The sequence below is a fragment of the Carassius gibelio genome, chromosome A18, assembly GCF_023724105.1.
Source record: "Carassius gibelio isolate Cgi1373 ecotype wild population from Czech Republic chromosome A18, carGib1.2-hapl.c, whole genome shotgun sequence".
Taxonomy (NCBI): domain Eukaryota; kingdom Metazoa; phylum Chordata; class Actinopteri; order Cypriniformes; family Cyprinidae; genus Carassius; species Carassius gibelio.
This window is the reverse complement of record NC_068388.1, coordinates 14,562,830-14,587,872: the sequence shown is the minus strand read 5'-3', so window position 1 is coordinate 14,587,872 and position 25,043 is coordinate 14,562,830. Positions and strand designations below refer to the sequence as shown.

Below are 25,043 nucleotides of genomic sequence, written 5' to 3'. Positions count from 1 at the left end.
ATTAATATTCATGAGGTCTAGAACGTGCGTTTCGCGCAATATTAAACAAAATATATATATTTTATTTTGTTTTAAGGGAAAATATAACCCTGATCGTCCTTCTTTATTTTAATCCACCATTTGTTAAGAAGATTAAATTTATAATACATAAATATTTTTACAAAACGAAGTATTCTAAAGAGCTCTAAAATAATTACATAAAACAATCACGACACAAAAAAAGAAACAAATGAAATAAATCTCTCAGCGTCCATTACAGCCCATTGTTTACCTGCGCCAGCTGTGCTTCTGAACACCTGGCTCGGGTTTCAGAAGCAGTGGGCTGGGCTGAATATGTAACTTCACAGTCAAGAGTTAAACACCGCTGAAGTGTTTTCCAGCTAGTCATGTAACACATCCACACTCAGCTGGACTAAGTTCTGTGACTTTACGGCACGACATCCTCACAACTATTACAGCTGTTTAAGGTACAGGAAAATATTTGTTTTATTGTGCTTTTGACTGAGGCGGCCTTGAGAAGGCGATGTGGATTGTACAGCGGACTTGGTCATCATGTCCGTTATGCCAGGCCTTTTTAAAAACCTTTTTAAAGTATTGTATAAAAACAAAACGTGTTCTATGGTGAAAGGTTTTTTTTATATGTGTGTATAAATTGCCTTTGTGTACGCTAAGGAGGTGTACCAGGAGGAGTCTTTAATGGAAATCTGATGTCTTGTTAACAATCGCAGGAGCTTTTGAAGTCGGTGCTCATTGAACTGCCCACTAAACAATGTATTATTCATTATTCAACCTGAATTATGTCTTTGAATCACACAAACGCTTATTCGAGCTTTTATTTATTAATACTGTAGTTTGTAGTATGTTGTATTGTTCAGAATAGTAATAGGCTACATAAAGAAAGCGTCCTGAATGAGGCCTGTCGAGAGGAAACAAACCTTTTTAGCAGTGTCACTTGATTATCATGATAGCTACTTACATTTTTTTAAAATAGATTTTAATTTTAAATAAGGCTCAATAAATTGTTAGATATTTTCTGACTATTAGGCTATTTCATTTGTCAGGTTTCACAGGGTTAAACACGTTAACTGAGTGTATTTTTCTGAAGCAGGTCAGTAACAAGCACGTTCATGTCATTTTTGAGCAGGGCTGGGAATGGGTCCAGCATGCAGACCTGATTTGACTACATGTTGTCGGAACCAGCTGAACGGCATATCTTGTTTGCCCTGCCACAACATGTTCAGTTTTATGGCGCCCTCGTAGCTTTTCTGGAACTTTGTAAACACTGACAATTTGCATGTTGGTTCATAGGCACGCCAACCAGTCATTGTGTGCTCAGTGGTCTTAAAGGTTGGATGCAGACAGGGTGGATCTATTGTGTCTAAGATATCTTGTGTGATTCTTAAGGAATGTAAAGCTTTTAATTTCAAAAGGCTTGAGAGATTCCAGAGGCAAATGTTACTTGAGACTCTTTAGAGTGCCATGGGGCTGCAAACAAACTCCCTTAAACAGAAGTTACTGACTAGTATCAGGCCAGAGAGTGTGGGTTTTGGACACCCAGTCACTCCCCAGTAGGGTTGTCACCTTCGATACAGAAAAATAAGGGACGCCTGCGGGGTGGGGCGGGTGGGGGTGTTAACACCCCTCGGGGCCACGATGACCACAGGTCTGATGATGACGTGCCAGTGGTGGTAAATCACAACTTAAAACATGTTTTCATAAAAATATGAATTGCTAATGAACTTTAGTAATTGTGTAAGGTGGCATGAACACAGATTTTGGATAAAATATTTGTCAGTGTTTGCAGACAGTAACACCATCCAAACTGTGAAACCACTTAATTTAAATTAGTTAAGTTGTTTATTTCCTTCACATAGGCACTGTATTTTATTATTAAATATATCTATCTTATCTCTTATTAAAATAATGCTTATGTGTCTGACTTTAGCCTACACCTTAACCGTAATAAACAAATCGCTAACACTTTAAAATAAGGCTCATTAGATAACTACATTAATTAACATTAACTAATAATGAACTGCACTTATACAGCAGTTGTTCATCGTTGTTCATGTTAATTTCCACATTTAACAATACTTTAAAATCTTGTTAATATTAGTTAATGCACTGAAATAACATGAACAAACAATGAACAGCTTTATTTCTATTAACTAACATTAACAAATATTAAGAAATACTGTAACAAATGTATTTCTTACTCATTGTTAGTTCATTTTAGTTAATACACTAATGTTTAATAAATGAACCTTATTATAGAGTGAATGAATGTTGTTCTCCCGAGGCATGTTGTCGCACATCTGACAAGCCACCGTGCGCAACGGAGAACACTCGCCGACAAATTGTGCTCGATACTCATTTCCGCTGACACTTTCCAGAAAAGTATTCGATTCCTCCCACTCTCGTCGATACTTTTGCATCCGCTTTCGTTTCAGCGCTGGACGCCGGTGGGTATCTGGACCAGCCTCCGCCATTCTTTCAAATCGACTCTCTGCCAAGAGACCCGCCCTCCTCTGACTCTGATTGGCCGTGAACCTGAAACAAACCAATCAATCCAACGATGGCAGCGAGTATTACCCAATCAGGGGCAGAAAAGGACGAGTCTTCACAGAATGTCGGTGGGATGATCTGCATGAGATGCTGCATTAAAGACAACTCCGAAAATATGGGACAAACCCTGTCCCGTATTGATTCAAAACGGGACGCACTATTTTATTCTCAAATACGGGACGATTCCGTATTTTAAGGGACGGGTGGCAACCCTACTCCCCAGTCGTGTCAAACCAAAACGTTACACCAACTCTGATAAAATGTCTCGATTTCTGAGTTCAACATTTCAACATAGTCAGGAGATGCAAAAGGCTTGGCAGTTGCTGGTCTGTGTGATTCTTGCATCTGATTTTGTGTAGATTTTTCAGTATTGGGAGTTTGTTTCGCATCACGTCCACTAATTTGATCATTTGCTCACCCTCATTTTCTTCCAAACCTGACCTGACTGACTTTCTTCTGTGAAATCTTTCGAAGAACATTCAGTGACTATTAATGATTCAGTTAAAACAACATATTTTTCAGAAAATCTTCTTTAGTATTCTACAGAATGATAAAAGAATTGTCATTTTTGGGTAAACTATCCCTTTAAGTTTTGTCAGAGGAACATTCCACCCACAGTTTAAGGAGGGCATCAGCGTGATAGTTGGGGGAGGCTCATAAACTCCAAGAGCTTTGTATCCACTCAGTGGTCCGTGTCGTAATAAAGGTTGTTGAGCACACATTAAACTTTTCTTGAGAATCCGCTCCCCCTCAGAAGCAGCCTTCTCAAGGTTTCGAAATAAAACTGATATCCTGCTAGTTCCGCTGCTACTTATTGTCATCTAAAAAGATCCTTGTGATCCGTGCTGATCCTTTAAATGTGTTCTGAGCTTTTGTGCTGGCCAGTGTTCAACATTTGCATACTTGTTTAATAGATTTTTGTTCTTCATCTGAGGAATCCTGCTCGGTCTTAGCTGGCTATAAATCATTACACCTTTTTGGCAAGGCTTTACATGAATTCCAAACCTGTTACAGACTGTTTGAATTCATGTTCTAATTCATCCTTGTCAGCTGGGCAATGAAACACATCTCCACCATGAAGGTATTGGTTGTTTTCAGTGTTATGAGGATTTGTAATGTCTGAGATGTGTCATGAATCTTCACTTATAGGATTATGACTTAAAAGAATGGCTCGCTCAACTTTCATGTATGGACAAATTAAAGAGATCTGATTTTCACAGAAGAATAAATTAAGAGGCAATGACTTCAATGCGAGTAAATGATGACTGAATGTCCATTTTTGGGTGTACTGTCTCTTTAATTGAGCATCTGGGGAACTGTGGTGATCTAAATGCAGCTTGGGTTGGGCAGTATTTGTATCACATGATGTCAGTCTCACAGCAGTTATTGCATTATGACATACTAATGAATGAAATTCCCATGAGAATGTAACTTTTGTTTTCACGCCTGAAGACTGTAATGATTCCCCTACAAGATGAAGCTTGTCTGCCTAAACACTTTATTAATGAAGCCTTTCTACTCGCTAATATCTTGATTATCTAATTAATCTGTTATTGCTTTGCCCAATTGGATGACAAAATTAAAAAGAAAAACAATTATAGTGCATTATCAATTATTATAATTTAGTGAAGTTATAAATACAAAATGTTACTTCACATCCTGCCCAGTGTCCTGCAAACAATGTGCACTTTGAAGGTTATGAAAACAGATATAGTAAATGTATATATATAATATATATAATGTAATATAGTAAAAGGCTATGATAAACATTAAATTTGCAAAAAGTTGCTTGAAAGCAGAAGTTAAAATCAATGAAAAAGATAACAAACAAAAGCACAAGCTAAATGTTAACTGGTATAAGGAGCACATGTTCACACGTGCAAGGCTGAAATCACAATCACAAATGCAATTCATTCAAAATGAAAATTGATTTTGTTTTTCATCATCAGTTATTATCGATTAGTTTTTGCAGCCCTGTATAAATCATAAATAATATATCAAATAGTCAGAAACTTGGGTTAATCATTTGTGAAAATAGGATGCAAATAAACGAATGCTTAAAAATGTATAGAATACAGATCAGGGCACAGGACAAGCTTAACAACTGATTGAGAAATTGGGTTGAGAAAAAGAGAACATGAGCAAATGGTTTCTGTCACCACACCTCAATCCATCAGTAGAAAGCACTGCTGATTTAATCTTTTTGTCGTTATGGTTTCCACCCCAGGCTCAGAATGGGCTAGGTCTTCTTATCAGTTATTATTAACCAGTGTCACTCTCAACTCCACATTCCAGCCTCACGCAAAGCCTTAACCGCTCAATCGGCAAATGACTGCCGACCAGTGAATGAGAGGTGGAGATGGGATAGGGAATGAAAAGATAGAACAAATACCCAGGTACCCCAGGGTGAAGACTGTTGTGCTTTTAGGAAAAGGGTGAATAGAGGTATGCCACTGACTGGTGCTGTCCTTGGAAATGTCCCAGATATTTGACTACGTGTTAAGAGCAACAACATGTTCAGAAGTGAAACAACGCCTAATGTACTAGATGTCACGTACTGCATGCGTTTTAAAAAGAAGCATTAAAGGCCTATCATTCCCTTACTTTAGAGTGTTGAATTCCTTTTTTCAGACAGTAATTACATACTGTATACAGAAGTACACCCTGGCTTTTGATAAGTGGCACAAACAATCTAAGGGCATACATTCAGACAGCATGTAACAGGTTTGGAATTCATGAAAATGAATTTCAAAACATGCTCATCATACAAGAAGTGTAAGTGAATGAGTCACTGAATGTGTGAACTGCTTTTTTTATTTATATGCATTTAAACAGATGCATTTAGACAGACAATAAAATAAAGAGTTTGTCATTGATACTAGGGCTGGGTGATATATCTAACGATATGATCATGCGCATCTAATCAGTAAAGCTGTTTCCGTGATCACCGCTAAAATCGCCATTACCTGCTTATAATTGGAGTGGCATTTAAAAGACAGAGCCTTAGATCACTGACAAGCTACGCAATATCGCGTTCATTATCGAAGGCGATTCATCTGCGATAATGAACGCGATATTGCGTAGCTTGTCAGCGATCTACGGCTCTGTCTTTTAAATGCCACTCCAATTATAAGCAGGTGATGGCGATTTTAACGGTGATCACGGAAGCAGCTTTACTGATTAGATGCGCATGATCATATCGTTAGATATATCGCCCATTTATGGTCAAAATAAAACTTGATGTTTTTCCATTCATAAGGTAAGATTGAAAATGTCTGTGTGTACTGACTGTTTAAGGAAGATTTCCCTTTTTTCAATTCAGGAATCTTGTCACCTTTAGAAAGGGGAGGGGGTTTTGAAGTGTGTCTGTTGAGGTAAGCAGGGCCATGCTAGTGTCTAATAATCATTGATAGTGTCAAAGTTTCGTTGTTTCAAGTCAGTGTAGACTCTATTGATCTTGACAAAACAAACAAGACAGAGTGGCTGAAGTCAGTGCCCTTCTAAGCTTGAGTGCATTACTGTTTGAAAAGAAACCACAAAATGCGCATGCACACAGTAGAATCTTCTTGAAATAAACAACTGCCAGTGAATCAGTTTTCCACAGTAGCTTATATAACCCCGATTAGCGTTCGCCAAATATAAGCTTCATGTTTCTTGTAAATCATTATTATTACAAAGAGCAACAGTGGCATGTTGAAGCAGGATTTTATTTGAGATTAATGATGTTTTCACGCCTAAATTCTCTATACCTGCAATTGCAGCAGCTTTTCACAAGTGTGTGAGACAAGTTCGTCAACCAGCTGGATGTGAGTCAATACTGAGTGTATTTAGTAAGTCAAAGAACTGACTGGCCCATCAAAAACTGTACAAAGAGCAGATGCATTACTTATAAACACCTCTTGTTTTTTCAAAGGGTGAAAGTTTAGCAAAACATGTCTTATGTGATTCATATAGACGCATGACTATGTATTGCTGTGTCTAAATAAATAGCCCACATGTCTGTATTTGTTAGTTGGGGCTTAATCAGCATGTGAAAGTTATAAGTCATGTTTGTAGTGTTTTTTGCCAGGGGGTCGTAGCTCTTCATTCAACGGCCTGTAGCACACCAGTAATTATACTGGTATAAAGAAGGGGTTGCTGCAACAGATGTGAGACATTGAGAGCAGACTTCATCATAAATCACATGGGCGTTTTACTGTGTTAAATGGAATGTAGGTAGATTTTGAACTGGAGGTGTTGGAATGCTTAAAAAATGCCTTTTTTTTTCAGTTTTCAGCTCCAGATATTTCTATAATATAGATCTGATTTAATATTTCCAGTTTGAGTCAGAAACCGCATGCACTTCCAAACAAAGAACTATTTGAATCAGATATGCTGATTGAATTTTGATTTTTCCCTTTTTCATTCAGGCTGTGTGTTGAATGAACTGGAGGTCACGCAAACAGAAACACAAACGCCATGAACTCCCAGGGCGGCTTTGGCAGCAGCTTCCTTTGTGAGTATTTCAGTTCACCAGCAATGTTTGATTCCTTTGTGTATACTAGGCAATGTAGGGTAGGACAAGATGCAGCAGTTATAACATGTCCAAGCATGCTGATATTTCCATGAGTGTCTTCAAAATGGCATATAATGTGCTACATAGTTCTGTACTGAAGTGGCTTGTTAAATCCTGTCGGGTGTTTACTCCGTGTCTGTGTATGTTGTAGTTCAGTCCATCAACGATGAACTGAACGCGTCTTTGGCCACAGCAGATGAGCTTTCACGGGAATTCAGCTCTCTCCTGTCGGAAGCCACTCCTGCTGTGCAAACTACTACTTCAGAGGTACGGGTACTGTAGGTACTGATCCATAAAAGCCTAGAACCACACAGGCTGATAGTCTCAGAACTGTATTTTTGGTAGTTGATATTTCAAGCAGCAATAATAATCATCTCAAAGCAACACGAACACTTCTTTTAATCATTATTCATGCAATTTTATGACTTCATGTTAACTGGGAGACTATTTTACTTGTAAAGAATGTTTAAGTTAACTACAAAACATAATACAAACAATTACAGGGTTCTAAAATATATGCATATTTAAAATATTTTTTAAAAACCGCAATCAAATCATAATTTGTCATTAATTAATTAAAAAATCTATTTAAGCTGCAGTCGGTAACTTTTGACGCTCTAGCGGTTAATAAACAGAACTGCTTGCGTCTTGCGGAAGAACATCGTAGCCGGAACTACTTCTCTCTGTTTACGTCTATGAAGAATCACAAAGATACTGGGTTACTCCGCTGTGGTACCCCCGAAGCAATCTAAAATAGTCTGAATATAAACACTTATTATAGGTGCACCCTAGTGATTCAGGACAAGCTAAAAACACGGTTTGGAAAATGGATTCATGGTGTACTCGCTTATTATATACATTTTTCTACATTTTGAACACAAACAAGGTTACGGACCGCAGCTCTGATTGGTTATTTTTTACCGGGAGCGGATGAATTTCTGCAAATGGCAATAGGACCACTGGGAGGAGCCAGAGGAGCTTGATTTTTTTCGCAGATTATCTGTCTCATATTCTACTGTCAGGACATAATGACAGGTTTAATAAATATGTAAAATATGTATTTTTACAAAAGTTACCTACTGCAGCTTTAAGAGTTCCCATCTACATTGCACAGTTTAAGATGGTGCACATATATTGTTTTATTGTATTTTGTTTTCCTTGTTTTTGTTATTGTAGAGTTTTGGTCCCAAACCCCAGAGCAGCAGCAGCAGCAGCAATAGCAACAGCAGTTTAAACAGTGCAAACAAGAATGGAAAAGAGAGCATCAGTACAAGCGTCTCCTTTTCCCAGATCTCCACAAGCAGCCTTAGCTCAGAGCCCACCATCAGCAGGAAAGAATCCAACCTGGACCTTCCTCCTGCTGCCACAATTCGATCCCCATCTCCTTCACCTCAACTAGACAGTATGAAATATATAACTTCATCTCCTAGTCCTTTTACCCAGCAGCATTTCACTTTTACAAACCGCAAAGACAGCTCGGATTCACGATATTCCTTCGACCAAAAGACTCCTCCACCTAACATGTCTCCAAATGCAATGAGACGAATGACACAGATGCCCCTGAGGCCTCAGGATCGAAGCACCAGAGGATCGTTGAGCTATGGGGAGCTCTCCAGCCCTTCCTTTGAAAACAAAACATCTCGCAGCTTGCTGCAGCCCTCAACAAGCCCCTTGTCTTCGATTCCCAGGTCTCCGAGGTTGGATCGAGCACCTTCTCCTCAGCCTTTGAGTCAACCAGCAGCCAGTACACTACCACGCAACTTCCAGCCATTCAGACCCTTAGGTAATTGGGAGCCTTTGCATTGCACAAATCAATCTTTAAATTGGAAAAATTTTCTTTAGATTATTAAAAAGTTATTCACATTTAGAAAAAAAAACTTTTATTAACTGTTCAATGAAAAGTTAATTTGGGAACCAAAAATGGTTCTTCTATGGCAATTGCTGAAAAAAACATTTGGATCCAAAAACATTTGGATCCAAAAGACTTTGGTTGGCAGTAAAGTTGTGTTTGCTTTATTTTACTGTCAAATTTCCTGTAATTCTGCCTTTTTCTTCATTAAAACAATCAGTAGCCTCCCAGTTCTTTTTGTTGATCATTTGTTTCCTCATCGCATCTTCCATCTTCTTTCAGATGAAGGAATAAAGATGCAGATGAACCCATCCAAGTGGAACGAGACCGACCTGGATGCATATGAAAGAAAGCCCCAAAACACCTATGATAGTAAGTTGCACAATTCTTATGCTTTTTTGAAAGCAACATTAAAAACGAACTCACTTAAGATTGCATAACATTGCATTACACATTACTAAACCTGTAGGAAACATTGAGCTACAATTAAAATAAATTATTAAAAGGCCAGTTTTAGTTCATTTCAAGTATTTTAATTCAAATTGAGTTTATTAAACTAAACTTTAGTGTATCAGACCTCACTTCACTGCTATATGACAGAATTGACAGAATTCTTAAAGGTGTAGTTCACACAAAAATGAAAATTACCCTATCATTTACTCACCCTCGAACCATCCTAGGTGTTTGACTTTCTACTTTCAGACGAATACAATCGGGGTTATACAAAAAAATGTCCTGGCTCTTACAAGCTTTCCATTGGCAGTGGGTAGTGGTCCAGATTTTAAAGCAAAATAAAGTGTGTCAATCCATGATAAAAATTGCTCCATTCGGTTCCAGGGGGTGAATAAACAGGAAGCGAGGCATTTGAATAAGAAAAATATCCATATTTACAACTTTGTAAACCGTCAACTTATATAAATCTCCAGGTTCCGCTAACTGTTATGTGTGTTCACGAGAAAATGGCCTCCAGCCATAATATACATAAAGGCAACATACTTACATAAATGGTAAGTAAATACTGAAAAAGTAAGATTTAAAAAAAATACCGAATTTTTAAAATGGATAATGGAAAGAAAATTTGCAAAGATAAAACATGATACATTCTCTAAAATCTATTCCACAGTCACTTAGTATTGCTTCTTTGTAACAAACAAATTAAAGCATTCATAATATACAAAAAAATTATACAAATTCAGTGCTCTAAAAGTTTACAGTATTAATATTCAAAAATATACACCAAAAGTTAGATATGACCTTTTTTTTGGCTTATTAATAGCTCCATTATTAACCGTTTACAATGGGTTTGGTTAAGAGATAACATCATGCAATAGCTGTGTAGTCACTCTCTCAATGTGAATTCTTACTTAATTATATGATTTCCTCTTTTTGTTGTAGAGAATGAATGGATCAGACCATCTGTACCCAACAGCAACTGGAAAGAATCAAACCTGGACGCACCTCCTTATGCTAAGAAGGTATGCAGACTTTGTATTGTGCATAAACGTGCTTGTAAGTGCTTGTGCCTCAAGGGATAGTTCACCCAGAGATGAAAATTCTGTCATTAATTACTCACCCTCATGTTGTTCCCATCCTGCAAGACGGAACACAAATTAAGATACTTTTGATGAATTAAGATATCAGCTTTCTGACCCTGCATAGACCGCAACAGAATTATCACGTTCAAGGCCCAGAAAGGTAGTAAGGACATTGTTAAAGTAGTCCAAATGACATCAGTTGTTCAATTGTAATGTTATGAAGCTACAAGAATACTTTTTGTGCGCTAGGATACCAAAAATAATTATTTTATTCAACGATTTCCGCCGCCATTCACGACAGTTCCATGACTCATGCGTGTGCATTCCTCTGCTTGTAAACAAGGCGCACGGCATGTGTGTTCTACGTCAGAACGCAATGTTTCAGTTGCATTGCTGTCTATGGGGGGTCAGAAAGCTCTCGGATTACATCAAAAATATTTTTATTTGTTTTCCAAAGATGAAAGAAGGTCTTACGGGTTCATTTTTTTTTTTTCAAAATTTTAAATTACTTTGAGAACTATCACTTTAATGTGTCATAAATTTGCTTCGGGCACTGTTATGGTAAAATGTCATTGTTTGTTTATCTGAAAAAATAAAATCGGGGATCTGAGCCAAAGACGTTCAAGGGCATATCTGTTGAATATTTTTTTCTTTCTTTCTCTGCCACGTCTTTTTCCTCTTAACTCCTTTAAAGTTGTTGCATGCTGGTTAACCAGACTTTTTGAACTAATAAAAAAAGATAATGTGCATATGTAATTATATGTTATGACTTTCTGGGTATTAGAAACAAGTATAGACAATTCTTATATGAAACAGGCTGTCACATTTTCTTACACGCCCATTTCTTACTCTCTTATTTAATTTATTTTATCTCTTATTTGCACTCTCTTATTGAAGCTTATTTCTGCCACAAAATAAAAATATAAAAAAAGACCTTTCTTTTCACAATTAGTTTATAACTCAAAATGGTTTGATGATCTAAAAAGTTGCAATTACTTTTTTAATCTGGGTTGGGTGTGTGAGGGAGGAAGAAGTAAAAATTATGAGATTTATTTTTATTCTGTGGTGGAAAAAAGCTTCCATCATTGAAAAAACAAATCAGGTTAGGAATGTAACCATGGTTCCCTGAGGAGGGAACAAGACACTGCGTCCTCTAGAGGTCGCTATGGGAAACACCTCGTTGTGACCCGTGTCAGAAGTAGAGATGTTCCGATACCCTTTTTCTCTTCCCGATACCGATTCCGATACCTGGGCTCAGGGTATCGGCCGATACCGAGTACTGATCCGATACCTGGGTGTGTATCTGTATATACAGCTGTATATACTACTAGCCCTGTGTAAATTGCTAGAATTCTTTTTATGGTGTGCTTCAGACAGATCCCTCAATAAAACATGAACAAATACATGGTGAACTACTGTATTTATTACAGTATTTTTATTATCTAACATGAATTTGACAGTATTATTTATTTTCATATGCAAAAAAGAACTTCAAATGCAGCCAAAAATCTAACACCGCAAACTAAAAAAGGTATTTAAGTTTTACAATATAACTGTATAAAAAAACTGCAACAAATAAGTCTAGGAATATAAAAAAAGATCTATTAATCAGATGATCTCTTTACAACAAAACAAGTAAAAAACAAGCAACCATCTAGGCATAATTATTATTATTATAGAGACGTATTATTATTACTGTAGGCTACAACAGTAGCTTTATATATTGTCAATTTACTCATGTAAACCAAACATTTATTTTAATGGGCTGCCATGAAGATCTTTGAGTGTCTGTGTTTATGATATGACAGTATTCTCAAATGAAACGGTAAATTCTCATGAAGTGACGGTTTATGCGTTCGTGTCCTCATGACACACAGCAGAGACTACAAAACAGCGAGCTCTCGCGCATCTGTGCCAGTCACCCACAGAGATGTAGATTTTGCGGGAGTAATATTTAAATAGTATTTTGCAGTTTAATATTCACAGACACTAGTATATATTCGGCTACTGTCTGGAGCCCTGCGCTTTGACTTACACGGAAGCGACTGAACGCAGCTGCCGGTACTGAATATACTTGAGAGTCTGTAACTACCGGTACTACAGAGACATACTGCTAACCACTGATCTATAATATAGAAGCGGCTTCACTGTCTTTTGGCAGTTTAGAATGTGATGAGTGATCCAGTCATATATAGATAAGGGCTGCTAACGCGTTTTCATTTCTTCTTCGCTGCTCTAAACAGGGGTTGCTTGTGGCAACACAGCACAACTTCCTGTGTTTTCAATGCATTTTGAGCAGCGAAGAAGAACCGTGCAGCGGTTAGGCAAAGCTTGCGGTCATAACTAGGTATTTTTTAAGAAAATGGTATCGGATCGGTATATGGGTTCATGTACTCGCCGATGCCGATGCCAGAATTTGTTGTGGTATCGGAGATATTTCCGATACTAGTATCGGAATCGGAACAACTCTAGTCAGAAGCATACATTGAAAAAACACCAACAAGTTGGCCGGCGACAGCCCCTGATGTCACTACCGGTGCGACTATAAATAGGCACCAGAAGAAAGCGTCATCCACTTCTTCGTGTGAAGCTTGCGTCCGAAGCATGGCAGGAAGCTAGAGGACGCAGTGTATCGTTCCCTACTCAGGGAACCATGGTTACATTCATAACCTGAGATGTTCCCTTTCAAGGGAACTTCTAACTGCATTCTCTAGGGGTCGCTATGGGGAACAGTATACTCACGCCATGCTGAGGGGAGTGCAGGCCAGAATCACTGCGAGCACTAAGTACCAACTCTACCATTTGCATGGGAGTTGCCCCTGGGTCGTTAGATGGCTGTCCGTGACATCATCTCTTATGGCCAAAGGCCTTGGCTACATACACAACTTACCTGTTAGGGCCTCGACCTGGGGTAGAGTTCAAGGCTTGAAATCAAGAAAGATTCCTTTAAAGGGATACGGCAAAGAGCCTAGCATTTTATAACCAAGTCTTGCCTGTCACACAGGCGCTACCACTTGCTCTTGCATAAACTTGCTGAAGGAACTGTCTCAACATAAGTGGAGTGGCGCCCAAGATGAACGGGGCTTTTACCAACTCAAGAACGGGCACGAAGCAACCGAGTGAAGCCCGCAGAGTACTAGCGTGCAAACTTACCACAGTGTGGATTTCAGAAAGTAAGCAAAGATTCACGTGCACACTTACCATAACATGGAATTTAAATACTGTTCTAAAGGGGGAGTTCTCTTGGCACTCTGATAGAGCAGCTCATAGATGGAATGGTGCATCCTAAAACAATGTTTGAGAGTCTTCAACATGATCTGTGGTAATAATGCTAGAGCGGCTAGCAGTACATATATAGCTGAAGGGAGGGACAAACACACAGCTCTCAAAGGAGGGGGAGCTCAACCTACCGCATGTTCCAAGGTGGAACAGCTAGAAATAAATTTGCTTAGCTGAGGGAGCACAACCCAACTCTCATGAGAGAGGGGGCTCAACCTACAGCATATTCCATGCTGGAACGGCCAGCAGTAGGATACCTAGCTGAGGGAGCACAACCCCAACTCTCAACAAGAGAGGGGGCTCCACCTACAGCCTGATCATGAGAAGCAGAAGGGTAAGAGTATTGCAAGCTAGTCAAAAACATCAGAGAGGTGAAGGAAGGGCCTACTTTACCTGATGCAACTGGATGCCATGTGCTCTGGGAAAAACAGAGAGCTTAACTCTAATGTTAGAAGAGATCTCCAAATTCAGAAAGAGAGTTGCGCACTCATAGGAAATCCTTTTTGGTAAAGGGAAGTGCTGCTAAACTACAACGAGAACAGCCCTTGGAGCAAGGAATTCAACTCCTCACAAGGGGAGAGAACTTGGGCACTTAAGGGGAAGTGCCCGGCACACAATAGCCCTTCATGTTGAGGGAAGTGTTATTTGAAGTCTATTAATAAAAACACACTGGTTGAGAGGAGCCCAAGGAAACAAGGTCTAACCAACTCGAAGAAAGGGAATGAAACTGAGTGTGTAACCCTTACCGTACCGGATTTCAGAAAGTGTGCAGAGTCTTGCGTGCACACTTACCACTTATGTGGATTTTAGAAAGTGCTAGCGTGCACACTTACCAAAGTGAGCAGAGTGTTCAGGATGCACACTCACCACCATATGGTTTTCAGAAAAGTACACAGAGCTTAGCATGTGTACTTAAAGGGTTAGTTCGCCCAATTTGCTAAATTATGTCATAAATAACTTACCCTCATGTTGTTCCAAACCTGCAAGACCTTAGATTTAGTCTGAGAGCTCTTAGTCCCTCTTTTACTTTTTTTAATGTGGCTGACACTTCCTCTGAGTTCAAACAAACCAATATCCCGGAGTAATTCATTTACTCAAACAGTACACTGACTGAACTGCTGTGAAGAGAGAACTGAAGATGAACACCGAGCCAAGCCAGATAATGACTGGTTCACGAGTTATTTTGGGGTGAACTATCCCTTTAAAGCTTCCTATGCATCACAGAGGTGCCGAACCACAATTTTACAATCCTCTGATAAGGGGAGCGTCAACCTGAGACAGCATAAATGAGAAGACTTTCGTACCTGCCACCTCCACTTCCCACTCGATACGTCAACAAGAGCAGGGCCTGATGATTAGGAAGAATCCTGCAGAAACCTATGATCTGGCTGCCTGATACCGGAAGCATGAAGTCAGAATCAGGGCTACCATACCGGCTGGACATAATGCCGACGAGTGTTTAGTAAACACTGTGATTGAGCAATGCAAAGAATCTCACACACATAACCATCAGCAATTTAATACATATATAAGTATATATAGAATGGATCATACTCACCCACCCTGGTTCCCGCGCTGGAGCCCCACTCGAGGAGACCGTAATGCAGGAGGTTCCCACCTAACCTTGATCAGGTGGAGAGCTGGTGGTTATAGGGGAATTAAGAAGGGGAAGATGTAAAACCCCCCAAAGGGAGCGAGCAGATACTCAAGTATCACTCTGATCCGGACGAAGGTGATGACACCTTGTCTGGATCACCTCCCTTTGCCAATCCTCCTTTGACCCGCGATTCTTCCTACACCTACCCGCAGGTGGGGGAGGAGCACAAGGCCATGACACTATCCTTCTGTGCCCATCTCTGATCCTCAGACTGAGAAAGACCAGGACCCCCATGTTGTTTGGGCTCAGACCTGGTTGTTCTTGAAAGATAGAAGACCGCTGAGCGTGCTTTCACTTCCCTGAATGTCTCGACCACCATCTCAACGGTGAGACCGGAGCATCAAGAAGAAGGCCTTACTTTCTTCCAGATATCTGACAGGGCGGCGCAACTCCGCTACCTCATCCTGAAACCATTTCTGTGCATCACCTCGATATTGCATACTCGTATGCTGGAATGCATTATGTGTAAGAAAAACAACCTCTTCGTTTTCTACTTGAACTCTGTTGGAAATGGAAGGCTCACCTGAGCTGGGGAGCTATGGCCAGAAAGATAACGCTCATCGAGACGACCTTGCGGCGTCACCTTCTTAGCACACTTCCTCGGCCAGTCCAACCTTGCCGCGGAGTGTTCCATGACCTCAACAGCTCAAGGGAAGCAGATGTCTGCCCCTCTTTCCTCGAAAAAATGCTCACAAATGTATGCAAATTGCCCCCTCAAGGACATTGCGTGCATGCCCTTAGCCCAAACAATCAATGCCAAACTGTGTGTGTCATTGGGTATCAAACAATGATGACATGGATGCACACATCCTCTAAATGTTCTGCTAGTGCCTGCTTTGCAAGGTTTTTTATGTTTTATTTTAAAAAATAAATTTAAGCCGGAGTGCAGCTTAAACAAAAGACATTTCCTGTCAGATCCTACACGTTCTCACCGCGACACAATGCGCAGCATGCATTCAGCTCCTGCGGGAGCTATACACTCTCCGCCCACTCGCTAGATTATCACAGAAATCAAGCACGAGCAAAAACTGCTCCCGCGTATGCATTGCTATTCCCACGAGAGGTGAATGCACTCATGCAAATGTTGCTACAAACTCTGGTAAATAGTGAAATACATACATCACAATGAGTGCAGCAGAGCGCATCCAACTCCCTCGAGAGCTGAACATTTGTGCTTGCTCTTCACTACACACACACACCACAGTAAGCGAGCCGTGTGAACTGCAGGTATCAGAGCAAAGACTCTGGCGAGAAACATGCACTCCTAGACACTGTACGCTTCAAACAAAACACCCAATAAAGACGAAGAAGAGAATGACGTGTTCTCCCAGTGCCTATTTATAGTCGCATCAGTTGTAACGTCGGGGGCTGTTGCCGGCCAACTTGTTGGTGTTTTTTCAATGTATGCTTCAGACACTGGTCACGACGAGGTGTTCCCCATAGCAACCCCTAGAGAACAACGTTTGAAGTTCCCTTGAAAGGGAACCCTCATTCTTCAGTTTTAATTGGTAGAAATTAAATTGCAGGTGAAGGGAAAAAGTATGCATCATGTTCTCTAATTCTCATGTCTTCTTTCTCTGTCTCTTTCATCAGGATACCATGCCCCATTCTCTCCCATCATCTCACAGCTCGCTCCCGAGGAACACTCGCATCTCAGTACCCCCTGAACTTGCCTCGAGCACCAGCTCAATTTATGGCCCTCAGCCAATCAGTTCCCGTATTTCCATTCCACCTGCAAGCTCTAGAGTACATCAGCATGGGCCGATCCCGCTTTCCGTCATCATGAGGCTCCAAAACCCCTATTATGCTGCGGCTGACAGCAGATACACCCCGGGCCCAGTGGGAGAGCCCCAGCAAGGGATATTTCACCAACATCTTCCCCAGCGGCAAAATCAGACACCTCAACCTCAGCAACCTCAAAGACAACCTCCCTACTCTAGAGAAGGTACCTTCAACCAGAAGCCATGAGAGCCAACAGGCACTTGTATACACATTTTTCTGGTCTGCATCTAAAAATTCAGTTCATACATACAGTGACTTGAATAAACATGTCAGGTAAAGTCTATTAAAATATCAGATAATGTGACCATTAAATGATAAAGGCAAGTTTAGTTTTAAAATGTCATGTTGTGCAACTCCCCAAAAACATAACATTTGTATTTTGTACCAACCCAATTGCTAATATTTTTTGGTTTGTTTTTATAAGCAGTACTCCACCCTGGAGATGTTGATGCTGAGCTTGAGAGACAGGACAAAAAACAAGGAGCTGTGTATTCAACTGACCAAGGCATGAAATCAGAAGAAGAAGTTAAAGTGGAGGATACAGAGATGCCTCCTCGCCCTCTCAGCCCTACGCGTCTGCAGCCCGTGGTATCCCCACAGGCGGAGTTGGACACCTCCCTGGACGAGGTGATGCGTATCCGGGCCGAGTTCCCCAGGGCTCTGAAGAAACGCTGCTCAGTCGACATTCCTCAGACCCTGCCCATTGCTCAGTCCTACCATTACAAGCAAATGATCAATAAACTGTTTAACAGGAAGACCATCCGTATCAAGGAAGTACCAGCTGCTGAAATTATCAACTCAACAGATGGGGAAGACAGTTCCAGATCTAGTGTAGCTTTGGATCAAGTACCAATCACAGTAATACAGGTCTCTTCTGTACAGAAGGTGAACGGCAGACAGATTTCACATTGCTCAGATACAGTAGATACCAGTGACAGTTAAGGGGGTATTTTAATCTGCTTATGAATATTTTCTTCTCTTTCAGGGTTATAACTCTATTTTACGGAAGGGCAGCAAAACCAATAAATCCTCCAGCCGTAGGGCTCACCTGAACCCACTGGTGCTGATATTGGATGGGTCCTTAGTAGGAGAATTAGAAACTGTACAGAGGGCTGCACAGGAGGTATGTCCCACTGCTTTGGTAGCTTGCGCTATGATTGCTTAGAGGTGGTGGCAACTTGCTTCAGCGCCATGTAGGGTTACTTTCAGTCCGAGGCAACAGTACACAGCAAAATCCACAGTATATATGTGTATGTCTAACAGTGTGTGGTGTGTGTGTGTGTATATGTATGTATATATATGTACTAACTGTCCTGAGCATCTTTTTAGGCTGGCCTCAGCCAGTCGGTTATATAAAATATCAAGGTGAAAGTCATCATAGCTTGCTTAGTATAGACCCAGCTCTATACTAATATATATTAGTGGTGGGCCGTTATCGGCGTTAACGGGCTGCGTTAACGCGATACTCTTATCGGGCGATAAAATAAAAATATTGCCGTTAATCTATTCTCAAAGTTGGGTTGGGAGCTGGGTCTATACTAAGCAAGCTATGATGACTTTCACCTTGATATTTTATATAACCGACTGGCTGAGGCCAACATAAAAAGATGCTCAGGATAGTTGATGGGCCACTGCTGCGCATCTGAATGAAAGCTTATCTTTTTCACGTATTTTTAAGCCTTACCGCTTGTTGATTTAAAAATTAAAGCATCAAAAACAAGACGCGAAAAAGCTTAACAGAGTAGCTGATTACTCGCGCTCTGTATTCGGTGCGGAGAGAGAGAGAGCAGGGGGATCACAGACAGCGCCACTGAACCGAGTTCTCTTGTGCGAAGTTCTCCTCGAAGTCCCTCCTGCACCTTAACGAACAAATACAAATCACAGTTTGAACAAACAAAAAGATGTGAAAGAGTCCAATTCAGCACCGCAGTGTTCTGGTGTTCAGGGCTCACACAGAGAAAGGCGTCTCAAAACACTTGAACATAGAATTTGCTTATTTTTGCTCTTGTGCTGACAAATACATACAAAATATGTCAAAATATCCACCTTGGAAATTATGCTAGAAAAAACTGTCAGTTATTTCTTAAGTGAAAGTAAACAGTTGAGGAAAAAAATGGGATGTGTATTATATTGGATGCGTTCATCATCTCTTAAGGTCACAGCGCCTAATTTAGCTGATGGCTGCTGTAATGTTAATCCAAGAAAATGAAAATCACTCACTTCTCTTGACTGAATTACTTTGTAGTTTTAACAGTCAAGCCAAAAATTATTCAGACACCAGATATAATTTTTGATATATATAGCAAAACTGTAATAATGTGAGAAATGTTGAAGGTGTCTGAATAAATGTAGGTTTGATTGCATATTCCATACGCACTGCAGACAGAGTATGTGTGAAACAGGCGTAAGGTTGTTTGCACCTTGTGCAATGTGGAATTAGTTTACAGCTTTTTCAAGCACTTTGTGATGCATTTTGGAAAAAGGAGATGAGCCCCTTTTCTAATGCAACACCTAGCTTGATAAACCCCTTCTCAAAAACCCCTTATCAAAGACTTTGAATTGTTTGTCAATTTTATTTGGGTAACACACACATTCTGAATGCCTTCGGCAGAATTCGAATGAGCCATTTTAATCTAGATTAATCTAGATTAATTTCAAGATCACAGTGAGATTAATCTAGATTAAAAAAATTAATCTATGCCCACCACTTATATTATATATATGTCAGTATAACAATTCTATGAAAAATAAATCCTAAAATTTTATAAAAAATACTGTCACAATATTACACATACAATAATATTATAAATAGTCAAGTGCCAGTAGGTGGTTGACAATCTGACATGGTATGTCGGAGTATTCACTATAATGTTGGTTGCCAGCTGTCATAAAACAGGAACTAGAAAATAGATTTGAATTATAGTAATTTTTTCCGCAAAAATGATGGTAGATATAACAATAATAATCACTATTGTGAATTCTCAAACCTGATCTCACGGCTTTTGTAAATTTTTTGACTAGGTGGCTAATTCATAGGAATGAACACCCCTAACCCAGCCCCCCCTCACAGAAAAAATACTAAATTGTACAAGTGAGGGCGTACGAATTAGCCACCATGTAAAATGCATACAAATTGGTCGTGACATATCATTGAATTCTCTTGGCCATGATAAATATGTAGTAAAAATCTGATATTATGACAGATCTAGTCTTTACATTTGAAGGTAAATATTTTAAGATTTATTTACATAAATGACAAATAAAAACTAGCAGTAAAGATTTAAACCTGAGGTTGCAAAGGAATAACTATATGTGTCTGTGCACTAAAATAGGAACAAAAGCAGATTTTTGATGCATTTTCTGAGGCATTTCTTTAGAAAACTGGAAACTAACAAACTTAAAATACTACTGCTAATAAAAATATTCCACAGATATCAAGATAATAAATCTGAAAATATGTAGCAAAATGCATACTACTTGTAAATGTTATGTGATTCTTCAGTTTGTCATTTTAAGAGTGCACTTGTGTGTCCCTGTATAGATGAGTGACCCAAGCCAGGCTAATGATGAAGGCATCACAGCCCTCCACAATGCCATCTGTGGGGGACACTTCCCCGTGGTGGAGTTCCTCGTGCGGATAGGGGCTAACGTTAGTGCTCCAGACAGCCACGGCTGGTGAGATGATCAATTTAACATGTGTATATATACATTCTTCTGCATTTCCATGTGTATGTACAGTACATATTCACTTTTTTCCTTTCATTGCACTGCTAGGACACCCTTGCATTGTGCTGCATCCTGTAATGACCGGCGAATGTGTGAGTTTCTGGTGCGGAACGGAGCAGCGGTGATGGCTGTAACAGACAGTGATGGGGCCACAGCGGCACAGAAGTGTGACCCCTTCGCCCCGGGCTTCGAGGAGTGTGAGAGCTACCTGAGAGGTGAGGGTGATGCCTTGAGAAAAATTAAAACAGCCATTACTTGTGTACACAGGTAAACCTTATGGCGCAACACAAGTTTTTTCAAGCGAACACCTACATATGTGTTAACTCCCAGCGTTATGTGTGTCATGTCACAATAACCTGTACATTCCTGAATTAATAGTATCGCCCTCACATGGGTTGGAAACAATGTCAGTACTTGTCAGCTAATTCATAAACTATTGGGTGGAGCTGACATTTATACATCCTTATTAACTAACGAACAATGAGTATTTCATCACTGCGGTGTGTGTAGAAATTAAATTTCTTTTAGTCATCATTAAGTATGTGTTTTTATTTAGGTGTGGAGGAAAAGATGGGTGTAGATAACAGTGGGGTGGTGTACGCTCTATGGGGATATCCTGCCCAGGGTTCGGACGAACTGAGCTTCAAAGAAGGAGACATGGTGACCATCCTGCAGAAGCCTGAAGGAGTGGACTGGTGGTGGGCTTCATTGTGTGGAAGAGAGGGCTTTGTGCCAAATAACTACTTTGGGGTAAGAAGAGCTCATTTACAAGAAAAAATAATGGTCTGCTAGAGGTCAAGACATCAATATTCCAACAGAGTGCCTCGGCAAGCTTCAAAAGGATGGCATAAACTTATCTATAATTATCTATAATAATTTAATTAAAATTTTAAAAGCAAACAAAATCAAGATTGACTGAAATCGTATTAGTTGTTTTTTTTTTTTCTAGCTGTTTTTCTTCTTCTTTTCTTTCCCAGCAGTTGGGTTTTAATTAAAGAGCTCACAGAATCAGAATCTTGGACCTTCTGGATCACAAAATGAATTATGGTTAAATAAATAATTGCATTTAATATATTAGCGATCCTAGTAATAAAAAGGTTTTGAAAACCAGCATCGTTATCATGATTACAGCAGAAATGCCATAAATGTTTAAGCCAATTTAGCCTTTGAATAATTTAGTTGGAAAATAAGGGGGCTTTAAATAAAAAAGGTTGAGAACCACTGATTTAGAGGTGTGTACACACTTCCCAGCATGAGTTTCACATGAGAGTGAAAACATTTCCTATGCAGATTTCCCTCCTGTTCAAATTTGTGCCCTAAATAACTCTTTGAATTCAAAATACAAAAATGTGCTGGTGTCTTTCAATGCAATGTATAAAATGCTGTTTGTCCGGGCAAGTGTTGCAACCCTTTGAATTTCATACATTCCTTCATTTTTACTTAGTTAATACAAGGTCATACATGTCCTAATATAACTGTTACCAGCATGCAGTGGACAGTGAGGTTCGGCAGGTCTTCAATCAACCTCATTCTTGTTGTTCTCTCTCATGCAGCTGTATCCGAAAGTGCGGCCCAAGTCACTCTGCTGAACGCATCCACAAATAGAGATCAATGCATCTGAATCATGCAGGCAAGTCTAAATGCAGGTTTCACATGTGTGTTTGAAAATGTGAGTGGTTTTTTTTCTTTCCTTTAGATTATGTTAAATGGACAGCTTTGATGGCATTGGAAAAATGCACACTGTACAACTTTGGAGTGTTGTTTTTATTTTGTTATTTCAGTTTTCTCTATAGACCACCATGACAAAGTCACTTCACTGGGAATAGTGGATTTATATAGACTTTACCAATGGAAAAAACTGTTGTTAAAAATTGTGCTTGCAGGTCAGAGCATTCTACCTATTTGATTGATTACAGGGATACGGTTTCATTGTATGAGCAAACTGAAATGGACTTGATGCATAAATGAATAAAAGTCTCAGAATTAGTTTGCTCGGAAAGATTAATTCTCTGTCTTGACTCTTGTTTTAATCACAAAGCAGGAATGACAGAAATTCATCAGTCTGTCAGTATTGCTTTTGTTTATGCATACTTCGCATGTAAGTGTACGAGTTGTTAATCAGTAATGTTGCATAGATATAAAAAATGCTTTTTAGAGATGTATTTGAATAACTGGTCTCCTAACTCGGCTTCGGATTATTTACAGTATTCCACACCAAAATACTGTTACTTTTTTATGTAACTTTTAAACTTGTTCAAAGTGATCTTTATGTAGTATGAAATATGAGCAAAAGTTTTCTTCTCCAAACAGCGTACTCTCCACGTGGGCTCTGTTTTAAATATTTGCTTTGATGTGAAGGAAGTTTGTTTTAGAGGTGTGTCGGAGTGTTTTATTTGCCTTGTTCAATCCACTGACTGTGACTGTTAAGAAGACAATGACAAATTCTTCCTCTCTGTAATACTCTTGCACAAAAGGAGAATAAATCAATACTAATTGCTGATGTGTGGTTTGTTTGATTCTTCACAGGACACGCATAATAACTGTTAATAAAGCTTACAGGATTATGGGTTTATTTTCTGTGTGAAATGTATTTCTTTCTTTCTTTCTTTTTGTTGCATCAAAGCCACCAGCAGAGGGCTAAGCTAAGTCGGTCTTGATATCCTTATGAAAACATTCTTACTCATGACCCCTAGAGGTCACAATAGCAGCATTTTTACTTATTCATATAATTCTTCGGTAGCGAGGACTGCAAATTATATATGAGCTTAATTTTCTTCACCGTCTTGGTCAGGTATAAATCCATTATTATGTTTTCTGTATTTTGATTAATGAGTTGTAGAGACGGGGAATATTTGAAGCCTGTTTGATAAATCAATTATCTAGCATTATTATGTTTACTCTAGTTTAATTCAGGCAGAACAAGCTAGTAATTAATTTTGTTAATTAAGTTTCGTAGGATTCTTTTGATCAGCCTGTTATCAGATAGGCTCTTTCATTTTTTTTTTTTTTTAAAAAAGGTGGTAACATTAATTTGTGAAAGAATTTCATATATGAAAAAATATCGTTCTGGCCATAGCCTTAATATAATTAAAGCCACCACCCACACCGGAAGAGCTGGAGCGTCAAACAAAGCTTTTCATTTTCTTTTGGCTTGTAATATCTTTATGCTTGTGGTAAGATTACATAAGCCTCGAGAGGCTTTATTCTCCCGAATACAGTGTTCTGAGAGAGCTGTGGACTAAGTAAACATCACTGTGCACTATTATAGTCACAGCTGGGTACTCGTGTGTGGAGTGAAAGTATCTGTACTTGTATAACAAAGGCAGATGTCCTCAGAGCACGGTGAAATAACCACTATTGTTGCTGTTTTCAAGAGTGTAATAAGTAGACATTATTATTGTTTAAATATTTTTTTGCCGCCCTTTTCCATGTAAGACAGTTTCTGGCTCTGTTAAAATGGCCTCTGAGGACTTTAGTATTATCAGTATTTAGTATAATCAGCGTACAGTATGTGGAAAATGTGTTTTTTGAACCTTAAAGATTGACTATACTGACTATGCTTTTTATACTTTTCTGAACCTTGACAGTGTTATTTACTTTGGCAGTCAATGGGACAGTCATAAGGCTCCTGGCTTTCGTCCAAAATATGCTAAATTGTTTTCTGAAGATGAACAAAGCTTTTACGAGTTTGGAATGACATGGGTGTAAGTGATTAATGACAAATCATTTTGGGGTAGTGTATACCTTTAAATAATGTATTTAATTAAAATAATATAAGTAAATAAATAATCATTTATAATTTGAAATACAAAAATATATAAAGATTTAGGATCTATAACTAGGTCCTTCACATAATATGCATGATTAAAAATGACAATTGGCACAAGACCACAAGAACCAGACTAGTCCTCTGCACAATCTGACAGCCTGTTGCAGCCTGGAATTAAATCACACCATGGTGGTTTCATCTGGCCAGAGTAGAACTGGCCCCCTGACAGAGCCTGCTTTCTCCCTATGTTTTTTCTCCATTTCTGTCTAGAGATGTGTCAGTATTCGGTAATGCGATATATCACGTAATAAATATGTACGATATTG

General features: G+C 39.2%; 1 protein-coding gene across 3 annotated transcripts; it reads left to right on the top strand.

Moving 5' to 3' along the window:
- The first annotated feature begins 301 nt into the window (after nucleotides 1–301).
- Nucleotides 302–23,446, top strand: LOC127934024 (relA-associated inhibitor). 3 transcript variants are annotated; one of them, XM_052531188.1, is made up of 14 exons: nucleotides 302–467; nucleotides 6,975–7,060; nucleotides 7,272–7,387; nucleotides 8,297–8,903; nucleotides 9,252–9,341; nucleotides 10,365–10,444; nucleotides 17,034–17,385; nucleotides 17,647–18,107; nucleotides 18,208–18,345; nucleotides 20,764–20,897; nucleotides 20,997–21,163; nucleotides 21,505–21,698; nucleotides 22,502–22,578; nucleotides 22,730–23,446. In XM_052531188.1, exons 2-13 carry the CDS (start codon nucleotides 7,024–7,026, stop codon nucleotides 22,535–22,537), a joined length of 2,412 nt encoding a protein of 803 aa, XP_052387148.1. In that variant the 5' UTR covers nucleotides 302–467; nucleotides 6,975–7,023; the 3' UTR covers nucleotides 22,538–22,578; nucleotides 22,730–23,446. The 3 variants fall into 3 exon arrangements, with proteins under 3 accessions (XP_052387148.1, XP_052387150.1, XP_052387147.1); XM_052531190.1 differs by having other exon boundaries at nucleotides 17,650–18,107; nucleotides 22,502–23,446; XM_052531187.1 differs by having other exon boundaries at nucleotides 22,502–23,446.
- Nucleotides 23,447–25,043: the final 1,597 nt, after the last annotated feature.